The 12087-nt window shown below is 37.4% G+C and overlaps 2 protein-coding genes across 3 annotated transcripts in view; one reads left to right on the top strand and one right to left on the bottom strand.

Annotated features, from left to right (window-relative positions):
• The window catches only part of LOC124357171, a 146593-nt gene extending 135352 nt beyond the window's left edge, over nucleotides 1–11241 (bottom strand). Inside the window, exon 1 of the mRNA XM_046808689.1 lies at nucleotides 11121–11241. Within this exon, the coding sequence (XP_046664645.1) occupies nucleotides 11121–11128 (8 nt within the window). The 5' untranslated portion in view covers nucleotides 11129–11241. The remainder of the gene's footprint in view (nucleotides 1–11120) is intronic.
• The window catches only part of LOC124357173 (calcium uniporter protein, mitochondrial), a 433451-nt gene that overhangs the window by 387751 nt on the left and 33613 nt on the right, over nucleotides 1–12087 (top strand). The window lies entirely within an intron of this gene.

Genomic DNA, 12087 nt, shown 5'->3' with positions numbered 1-12087 from the left:
ATCACGAGAACACAGTGATTGCAATCCGCCCATTTGGTTATCGGAGTTTGAGGGTGTTTTTTGACCTGAGTTGAGTAGGGTTGGATAATCTACCTGTGTCACGTGACAACTCTACTAAGGGTAACTCGATTGTCACTTTTGTTTGTAATGTGTCTTCCATCGTGCTACAAGTAGTTTGTGTTTACATTTAAATTTTAAGCCCATTCTGGCTATCGAACAACGGGTCATCACATTTGGAGTTAATGATCTAACTTGAGATTTTCTCTGATTTTCTGTCCTCAGGGCTAGAATATGACTTTAAACACACCCCATATATATATATATATATATATATATATATATATATATATATTATATATATATATATATATATATATATATGTTGTGTTGCTCTAGTAGTATACGTATCTCAATCCTCCATGGAACTCGTTCTTTGAATCTAATCTCAAATTTGTAATTACCAAAATCGTTGTTGCCGTAGAAGTTATTGTCCACTTAGGCTGAAAATTCTCAAGTAAAATATCGTCACGAGAAGGCTGTATATTTGGTAGGTATTACCTGTAAATTACCATACTTATGCAACAGTAGTTTTTATGCACATTACACCTTTGAGTGATGAAGCCATAGATTTTGAGTTAACATTTGAATACCTTCAGCCTATCATTTAGCATACAACAAATTCGTTTTCGGTTCAGATTTCACGTGATATTGTTTTTTCTACGTCATCTTATGCAGTTGACCTAATAATTTAGTACATTTCCTAACGAAATTATATCTAGTATAAAGTTTACAATTTCTTTCTCACATTACTCCTAATAATCATAATATTTTTTGTATATTCGCCCTATTAATTTGTTCCACTAACATTCCCCATTTCTTGATATCTGTAAAAAAAATGTTTTCTAACTCTGGAACATATATGATTCAACTGCATAATTAATTGTTTTGTATAACTTCTTCGACTGAATACAATACTGTAATCAATATGTGACATAGTTGTCGAATGTTGACGGTGTATTTGATCGCAAGTTATCAACATGGCAATTGTGTTGTGGAAGCGAGTGTTTGTGACGTCGTCAGTTACAGAGACGTCATCTGCAGACCAGATGATCGGTATAATGTAATTTGTTGTTATTGTTTTCTGTAATGGTAGTTACAAATATAGTACACAAGTTATTTCTGTTATTCGATCGTTAGGATGGGGGGTTTCCTTATGCGTGTAACGCTGTCAAGGTCAAAATATACAGGATCGTTAAACATATAATATTAATTAGTATACTTAAGTGCTTACGCTTGCGCTCAACACAGTTAAAATCTTCAGATATTCTGATTTGAGACCAGTATAAAGCACGATTTCACTGTGTGCGTCTGGAATCCTTTATCATCTTGATATAATAATGATCAATTGTTATTTCTGTAAAAATGGTGGAACCATTGAAATAAGTTATCTGAAAGCTTAAGCTTTAAGCTAAAAACCCAAATAGGTTATCAAAATTGACAATTACTTAAAACTGCCTTACTATCATTTAAATGCAATGAGTATAAGAAACCTTAGAAATAATTCATAAGAAACACAACTTGAACAAGGAATGTGGCGTTTGCCACTTTATTTTGTTGGTCTTTGGACGGACCGGGAGCTGTTTCCTTACAGCTTGGTCGAGCCATCTGTTTTCCCAGATGGTTGTTCTCTTTCTAGATGTTTCTGTGGCTTTCTGGCTTTTGATTGGTTCTAGTATTTTCAGGTTTTCTAGATATCGGGAATTAGGTTTCTTGTCCTCTTCTCTTCTGACTTCGATAGGGCAAGGACATCTTGGAGTTTTTCTTGTGGTCGGAGTTACAAAATCAAAGCTGGCTGCCCGCTCCCTCTACGAACCGGCACGGTGTTTTGGTGTTAATTTCGTATGCCTACCTTCCAATCAACGTTTCACGACCTCGTTTAATATTTAGGACCCAGTCTTTCCAAATTCGGTTTTCGTATATCGTCGCAAATTGGTAGCAGATCGTGGTTTTTTCATTCCCATTTCTATTGCTGTAAGAACTCTGAAGTCTTCTTTCGTGAGGTATCTCAACATAGTTACATTAAGTTTTCCCATTTTCACTAACAACCGTGTAGGTGTTTAGCTCCAGCTGCAGTGTCCAAATCAGACATTTAAAAATATTCTGCGGTGTTTTCCCGAAACTGTGACCAAACAGCTGGGTAAAACTAACCTTTTGACTTATTCTATCACTGTCAAGTCAGACAAGCCGTTCAGGTGCCGTCCGTATCATTATGCTCCCCCGAAAATGGCTTTAATTCGTGAGCATATCGAAGGCCTTCTGGAGAAAGGCGTTATTAGACCTTCAACTTCCCCTTACTCCAGTCCAGCATTTTTAGTACCTAAAAAGGGAGGTTCTTTCACGCCTGGTGGTTGACTTCCGCGCCTTAAACAATGTCTTGGAGCTCGATTCAACTCCGATGCCTACGGTAGGAGTCTTCTTTTCAATTTCTAGGCAAGGCTAAGATCTTTTCTATGTTAGACTTGGTGTCCGCTTACAACCAGATACCACTTGATGAGGCTTCCAAGAAGTACACTTCTTTTGTCACAAGCACTGGCCAATGGGAATACAATTACCTCCCTTTTGGTTCCTAGCTAGTGGTAGCATGATACTGACTCAGTTGATAAAATAAAATCTTTGGTGATGTGAAATTTGATTTCTTGTTCTGCTATTTCGACGACCTTGTTATTTTTTCTGAAAATCTGGAAGATCACCAAAGACATCTCGATTTAGTCCTTGACACGACTTAGTAGGGCAGGGTTAACAGTTAAACCCAGAAAAAATGGTCATTGCCTCTCATAAAATAGAATTTCTAGGCCACGTCTTCGAAGATGGGAAAGTTACATCAACCCAAATAGAACTCGCCCTATCGACAACTACCCTCAACCCAAAAATACTAAGCAGGTTAGCAGGTTTCTTGGAATGTGTGCCTTTATATTCTAAATTTATTCCCAATTTCGCGTCAATCTGTGAGCCGTTGAATAGGTTAAAGAGAAAGGATGTAAATTTCATATGGGGTGAGGAGCAACAGAATGCTTTTTCACAAACTTAAACGGTCTTTAGTCTCTGCTCCGGTCCTACGCTTACCAAATTTTGATGCCCCGTTTATTCTGTCAACTGATGCTTCAGGTACTGCTGTAGGTGCAGTGCTGTCTCAGGAAATCCAGGGCCAAATATACCCTATCGCTTTTGCGAGCCGTCCTTTAAATGTACACGAGAGGAACTATTCAACTTTCCATTTTAGAAGCTTTGGCAGTAGTCTATGCCTTTACAAAATTTAAGACAATATTTAGAGGCATCGTTCCTTCACGCTTGAGACTGACAATTCCTCACTCTCATGGTTACTTAACAATCCTCGCCAGGTAGGAAAAATAGCACGTTGGACCACTCTCATCAATGCCTTTCAATTTACTGTCAAGCATGTTAGGGGCAAAGGACAATGTTGTGGCCGACTGCCTCTCGCGTTTATTTGAGCCCCAAACCGAATCATCACAGAGTTCTACTATTCAAAATAAAACCGACCACACACAGGCTTTTATTCTTTTTTCTGTACCGGAAGCCTTCAAAGACATCAAAGGCCACCAAGAGCAAGATGCTCAAATTCGCAATATTGTGAAATCTTTGAAGGGTACTAATCCCAATCAAAATTATTCTGTAATTCAAGGCATTTTAGTTCACCAATTGCCTAATCAATCCAAACCTAGAGTAGTGGTACCTAGCAAAACTCTACGACCTATTGTTTAAAGTTTACCATGAGTCACCTCTCGGAGCTCATCTGGGATTCAAGAAAACTTGGGATCGGATTAGTCAAATTTTCTTTTCTACCGACCTGAAGCAGGCTATCCAAGAGAGGGTAAAGGCTTGTCCTTTCTGTCAGAGATGCAAACAGGCTCAAAATACTAAAGGTAGGCCCTTTGGCTTCTCAATTAGCAACCAGGCCTTTTCAACGGGTGTTTGTTGATTACGTGGGACCTCTTCCTAGAACAAAAAAAGGCCACAAATGGCTTCTTACAATCGTTGACGCCTTTTCAAAATATACAGTGATTTTGCCTGCTAAAAATGCTACCGCTCCTACTACGGTGAATCTTTTGCATAAGGGCTTGTTCGCGTATTTTGGCTTCCCCTCACAACTCGTCACCGACCGTGGTGGTTGTTTCAAATCCAGACAGTTCGATAACATGTGTCTGGAACTTGGTATCAAACACGTTATGACCTCGCCATATTATCCGAAAGCCGTCAATTGCTGAAAGAGTTAATAAAAACCTCGGCGTTGCCTTGAGGAATTTTCCATTCTCAAAATCATACTGACTGGGACACTAATCTCCATTTATTCCAAGTCGCTTTTAATTCGGCTAAGCATGAGTCAATTGGCACCTCTCCTGCTGAAATTTTCCTTGGCTACAAAATTACTTCCTCCCCTGGAAAACAATTGGAATTTGGATGATCTCCTCCAAACACAAGATTCCAGAGACATGCAGAGGAGATGGTCTCAGGCCTTGGATCGGTTGGAGGTTGCACACCGAAAAGTTGCTCGGCAGTACAACCAAGGTCGTTTACCAGTTAATTTTCGTATCGGTGATTTGGCAATGTTTCGACGAGTAAATTTGAGTAATGCGGCTAATCAAATTTCAGCCAAACTGCAACCTCTGTGGTCACGCCCTCTGGTTATTCATGATTTTACCTCTCCAGTCACCGTGACATTGAGGTGTCCCAAGTCAGGGAAACTTATTAGGTTCGGCCCATGTTTCCCACCTAAAGAAATATTTTGGGCCTATCTAAGACCAAAGCACCGCTGCCGGGACGTTTATAGGGATGGTTTAGGGGCATAGTGATGTTAGTTTAGTTTTTTCCCTCCTCCTTCTTCTTCTTCTTCTCTTCCTTACACCACATTAACACTCTGATACTTTTACTCCTCTTCTTTTACAGTACATATACACGGGGGGATCAGGATTAGCATTGGCTGTTTAGAGAATTTTTTTTTGCTTCGGCAATTTTTCTAGGCTGTACATTGGGAGCGAATTTTATGTTTATTTATTTTTACCATTCCCTAATGCAGTCGCGCAGCCTGCTATCCTTGGTTCGGCCAACCCATTACATTTTACAACACAAGCTTACATTTTCTTTCCCTTTTCCTTTTCTTTGTCTTTCTCTTGCTTAGTAGGGTCAGTCTTTTGGCAGTAGGTGGAATTCTTTGTTATTCAGCTAAGTTAGCAGCGATGGATAGGTTTAGTTTTTATTGTTGAAAATATTGTTGAAGATTGTAGTTTGTCTATATATTTTTGTAGTTAGTTGTTGTGTTGTTATCTCTTTGTGTCTTTAAGACTTTATAATTTTGTCTCTGAAGCTGCTAAATGTTCCAGCAGCTATCTTATTTATTTGCTGTTTAGTGTTTATATTGGAAGTGTTTTTTTTTACTGTTGTTACTGTTTTCCTTTGAAGGCTTTTTTATTGTTATTGTTTTTAGAAGGTTTATTGATTGTTAACCTAATTTTGTTGGGTTTTGGCCCAGTTAGTTTTTTTTTTTTGGGTCTCTTTTCTGTAGGTTTCATCAGGGTTTTTTTTTGCCTTTCTTCCTGGCCAACACTTAGAAACTAGTTGTTTTTTTGTTTTTATAGTTCCTAATTAAACCACTTTACCACGACCAAATGATTTCCGTAACTCCGTTAAGCTCTTCCCGTAGCTCTACAGTTTGTCTTTCACGCCTTTTAAGAGCCTGAATTTATTTGCTCCAAGTCTCTAAATTTAAAAAACTAGTATGGAAAAATAAAACTTTATTTTGTCTTTTCCCACTGGCCACCAATTTTTTTTCTCAGCCGTCCCGTAGGGGGGGAGGAGAGTACTGGCCCACTTTTGCTAAATTTTGCCAGTACCAGGTTTTTTACCTAATTAGCCTTTACAACACGAACTTGGGTCTGTTGATATTATGATGGGTGTAATTTTCTCTTATTTTTAATTTTTCGCTTTGGAATGGTCTCTTCATCCCTTCTGTTCCTCCCATCTTTGAAGAAAAAAAATACAGACTTTATGTCTGGAGTTAATACTCTCCTGGTGGTTCAAGGAGTTCCACCAACCGTTCGGGGTTTCCATTCGGGTGCTTAAGTGGCCCTTGGGTTCCGGGGTGGAGATACCCGGATGGTGGAGACTTAGGGAGGGCTTTTGGCTAATAAGTGTACACTTATTTAATTTTCCTTCCCAACCTTACTGGAACACCCTCTTGTAGCCTTTTGACCACCAAGCGTATTAGTGATGTAGAAACAAACGAAAAAAACCCATCCTTGTGTCAACACTTCAGACCTTTATTTATTGGTAGCTACCACAGAAAGTAGTTAATTTTGTTCAAGTTTTTTTTACTACTACTAGGCTTTTCCTCAAGCCTCTTTAAACTAAAAAAGATTTATTCTTGAGTAGTGTGGTCAGTCGGAATAGATTCTAGCCGTTACGCTTTTGGAGCGCCTCGCGAGCGTGCAGGATATCCATACTAGAGCTATTTCTAGCTGTTTGCTAACGACAGCAGTACCAGTTGTAGTCTCTAATCTTTCCGTCCTTGTCTTCCTACCTTATCCTTTGGAGTTTTTTTATTTTTTTTTTTATTTTTTTTTTATTTTTTGTTTTTAGCTTTGATTTTTTAAACTCCGACCACAGAAAACTCCAAGATGTCCTTGCCCTATGGAAGTCAGAAGAGAAGAGAGCAAGAAACCTAATTCCAGATATCTAGAAAACCTGAAAATACTAGAACCAATCAAAAAGCCAGAAAGCCACAGAAACATCTAGAAAGAGAACAACCATCTGGTAAAACAGATGGCTCGACCAGCTGTAAGGAAACAGCTCCCGGTCCGTCCAAAGACCAACAAAATAAAGTGGCAAACGCCACATCCTCCCCCTCTACCCCGGGAGAGAAAAGAAAAAAAAAACTCAAAGGATAAGGTAGGAAGACAAGGACGGAAAGATTAGAGACTGGCCTTTGGTGTTTTGGACGGACCGGGAGCTGTTTCCTTACAGCTGGTCGAGCCATCTGTTTTACCAGATGGTTGTTCTCTTTCTAGATGTTTCTGTGGCTTTCTGGCTTTTTGATTGGTTCTAGTATTTTCAGGTTTTTCTAGATATCGGGAATTAGGTTTCTTGTCCTCTTCTCTTCTGACTTCGATAGGGCAAGGACATCTTGGAGTTTTCTGTGGTCGGAGGAGTTACAAAATCAAAGCTGGCTGCCCGCTCCCTCTACGAACCGGCACGGTGTTTTTGGTGTTAATTTCGTATGCCTACCTTCCAATCAAACGTTTTCACGACCTCGTTTAATATTTAGGACCCAGTCTTTCCAAATTCGGTTTTCGTATATCGTCGCAGGAAGACATCATCAGTTAGTTGCTGACATAAAGCTGGCAGTACGTGATAAAAAAGCCATATTGATCGTTGATTGGTCGAGCCAATCAAGATAAATCTGCCCTCCACTCACTTTTATAAGCAGATATATATTACTTGCACTGTTAATTCTGGTTTAACATCTTGTGATTGAAGTTGGCTTCCCTCACAAATGTATGTATTCGTGTATAATATTTATAAATCTATGACCTTAGAAATATTTGAAGGTGGTAGATATACAATGACCACAACTTTATTACTTGTTATCAACATGGTAGATACATATGACGAAGATTAAGAAATGCTTACAATGTTTAAAAGTAATTTTCATTACATGTTTTTAGTTGTAGTCATTTATGTTGGGTAAAAAATAATACAAAAGTATTTAATAGTATAAACCTTCTCGTAAAACATAACAAGAGCACAATAAACATACAAAATATTTAATAAAATTCAGTCGGTTCAAAGAACGTACAATTCTTATCTTTTATCAACATAAGATAACGTGTGGAAAAAGTTTCATTGAAGACCAGATACGACGTGTTGAAAACATGGCATGATTTATTTAAGCAGTCACATGTCAGCCACGCCCTCACCCCCATCTACTGCTGGAGCGCCATCTCGACTTCTTTGACACGAAGCTACACGAACTATAAACCCAAACAAGACGAGCAACAGTTTTTAAACTTTCCTTCGAAACAAAACCTTTTCGTTGCCATACACACACATGAAACGAGACAATTATTTTCGATCTGTTTAACACCATTACATCGTCGTAACGCACGCTCCACTTGCTCGGAAAATATTTATCACGCGATAAAATGAGCGTTAAGCAGAAAGAAGCGTTCATTAGTTGCTAGACGCTTGTGTATTCAGCGGGCTACTGAATTATGCAGCAGAGAAAGTTTTAAATATAGCCTTTGTTAGCACATTTAATTTGATTTTCACAAGAATCCATACTCATTAGAGCATCTTTCCGTTGTGGCGTAGGCGTACATAGACAACATATCCGGATCCGGCATTACTGTAACAGTACCCTACATCATAATATGTACTGTACTGTGGTAATATTCTACATCATGATATTTACTACACTGTGGTAATACTCTACGTCATAATATGAAGAGTACTGTAACAGCGCCTTACATCACACTGTGGTAGTACTCTAAATTATAATTTGTACATACGGTGATAATACTCTACCTAATAGTACCATACATCATATTACGGTACCATAGTAATACCTAAATCATAATTTGTACTATAATGTGATAATACCCCACATTATAACGTACGCAATACTGTAACAGCATCCTACATCATAATGTGTACTATTAATACTGGAATAATACTCTACATCTTAATATTTGTATTATACTAGAACAATACCCTACATCGTAATATGTACTTTACTCTAACAATACGTTACATTATAGTATGGCAGTATATCGTGGCAGTACCCTACACCATAATATTTACAATACTCTAACAGCACCCAACATCGTAATAATATACTATACTGTACCTGTATACCACATCATTATATTTATGGTACCCTAAAAGTGTTTAGTAGCTGCCAATCGTTACATAACATTGATACATTAATATATAGTATGAAACTCCCATAATTATTGTTTACACCCCCAAGATATGTGTGCATTTATTATTTATTAGAAACTATGTATGTTTCGTGGAATGGTGTTTGGCGAAGATGAGACGTTTTGTTTGTTAGTTATAGTTACACTGTAATTTATTACTCCTTGAAGCAGCATTTAGCTACGATGCGATGGTCGTATAAACCGTCGTTATGTTCGCGCTTACGATGCCTCGGAAGAGCAGTGATAACTTTCTTATTGTGAAAGTAAACTCTAACTACATATGTCTTGTGTTCGTCTGCCGGGCTATCAGGATTATTACGTGATACAAAAATGTATGCATTACTTATAATATATTAAACTATTGTTTATCCCTTCCCTTTCTTATGTTTGGAGGATATACGAAGTAATACAATGATATTTAGCGCAGTTAAACAGTTTTCTTTTAAAAAGCTTTAGCTCTAAAGTAAGCGTTGCCATAAACTGCTTTATTTTGCACTAAATTGTCGCATCGTTCCAGAAATCAGAAATCTAACCCGTGAACGCTTAGTTAGACACATTTTACCATGGCCTTACAGTACAATTCTTGTACATTTGTTACTCATCAGTCAAATCAGATGTTATTGACTTCATTGAGATGTTTTTTTACTATTGTCTCACTTATATAAACTAAATATAAACGAAAGTCATAATCATAGTCATTCATACTAACGTGTGGGTTAAAATTTACGTTCGCGCGTGAATATTAATAAGAATGAACCGATTCAACGTTGTACCGAAGGAAAGAAAGAAAATAAGTGGCAGCGCACAGACGGAAAGGATGGACGGACTTCACTTTTACGTTCCGACCCTAAAATCAATACGTTTAATTGGACAAAGAGGGGTACAACTGGAACTTAACTATGTGAAAAGTTTCAAGTTTCTATTGAGAGTTATCGCACAGACGGGTAAGCGGACAGTTAGGTAGTCTAACATTGGACCTTTGGACTTCATAATCAGTAGGGTTCCACCTTGTACCAAGAGGAACCTATGTACCAGGTTTCGTCTTTAGAATCTTTCTATCAAGATTTATTGCGCAGACAGGCAGACATACTGACTCCTCTCTAACCTTTTCACCCTAAACAGTAGGGTTCTACCTTGGATCATTACGAACCCATGTATCTAGTTTCAAGTCTCTAGGACATTTTGGAAAAAAAACGGATAGACAAGCGGACAGCGACATAATTTGTTGGGTCCTTAACAAATTAAGAGTTAAAGCAATATGAGAAAAACGAAACTATAGGGAATTTTACATTTTTTATGTATATTGTTATAATTTAACTTGTATTAAATGAATTCTTAAATATATCACCAATGTTTTAATGAGAGTATGAAAAACATACTTATATACCTACAAACATCCTAATTTTATTTCATTTATAAGTTTCCCTATCTCCAGAGTGCTATAAAGTCTATGTTAGGATGTCTTTGGGTTCACATAGTTTCCACTTCTTTTTCGAGAAAATTTCTTGCAGATGTGGTCTTAGTGATTTAAAATAATGTAATAAACTAAGTTTAAAAGTTGATGTTTTGTTATTACGTTAAAATGAAAGACTATTGGGTTTTAAAATATAAATAGTTTAACATGAACGTGTTTAACTTACCACTATTTTGAATATTATCATTAAAAACATAGTATTTTATGCCACTAGTGAATTATAAATGTTTTGTAATTCACTTTTAAATTTTTTTGTATAAAATGAAAATATTTCCAATGCTCCAAGAATCTTAAAAATATATATTGGTGTTTTCCATAACTAGGACTTATACGTATAGCATATATTAAAAACTTCCCCTTTGTATCTATAACGGTTACTTAGACAGTGTATCATAAAAAAGACAATGGAAAAATAGGCAGATATTCGATTTTGGACGTTACAACTTTTGTAAGAATTTGTTACATTTAATCACCATGATTATCATGCCCTATGTTAGTTTAACTCGATTAATCTTGGTTCTGAAAAAAATCAAAACAACGTTCATCTATCGTCTATTTGGAACAGAAAATCACGTAGGAAGCTCATATTTTGATGCTAATAGGTGTAATGTCCTTTATCAGATGGTAATAACAAAGTATGGAGTATAAAAACATACCGCCTCATGGATGTGATTGAAAGTGGCTACACCCAGTGGACGGATGGATACTTCCGAGCCGTTATGGAACACGTATTTATTATAACGTCACAAGATTGTCTATTCGACTGAACCAACAAAACTCTGATTGCCGCCGAATGTCAACATGGGGAAACATATTGGCGTCGATGCAAATCTGTCAAAGGATGAAAACTTATAATTGGTTGGCGGCACGGTGTTTGCTCGTGCTCGGCATTTTGCTTTGGTAAACACCGCGTCAAACTGGATCAGCTCCAATTACTCCTGATCACTGCCTCTCATCGCGTCGCGTCGCGTCGTGGCAAACCTTATTTGTTAAGCAGGATTTGACAATTACCTCTCACTGTAACGATTACATTCCCCCATTAGTAACATCCCCATATTTGTTATCTCCATCATAGTAACATGCTCACGATGGTGTTTACATCTTGCTTACGTCATATTCTAAACTTAATCACGTCTTTATAACCGATATCTACAACTCGATAATGTCCTAGAGATTAATACTTTCAACGTGTTCATATTTCCAACTGATATTTTCTGTGGCGATTGTATCATTTAGTAACGTGCTCAGAGTCTCTCGACCTTGATAACATCGACCAAGTTAATGCCATACCTTTGTAACAGATCCTTATCAGCAACACGGTATATTACCTCAAAGGTAATCTTTCCAACTTGGACCCCTTCTCCGAGCTGTTATTTACGCCTCAGTAATTTACTCGCATCCAATGTTTTCGCTTTGATGAAATTTCCAAAGCTGATAGTTCCGCCTTGGTAACATTTTCAGAGCTGATATTCCCATCATGGTAACAATTTCAAAAGTTGTTTCCTGAAGTTAATGACATCCTCAGAACTAATATTTGTGGCTTGTTAAACACACTCTATATATTCATGTTCTTCCTAATAACGTTTACTAACATCCTCAGGTCCGAGATATCCGCCTTACAAT

Source organism: Homalodisca vitripennis, chromosome 3 (assembly GCF_021130785.1).
Source record: "Homalodisca vitripennis isolate AUS2020 chromosome 3, UT_GWSS_2.1, whole genome shotgun sequence".
Lineage (NCBI taxonomy): Eukaryota > Metazoa > Arthropoda > Insecta > Hemiptera > Cicadellidae > Homalodisca > Homalodisca vitripennis.
Note: the sequence above shows the minus strand (reverse complement) of the source record. Positions and strands in the feature narration are given on the sequence as shown.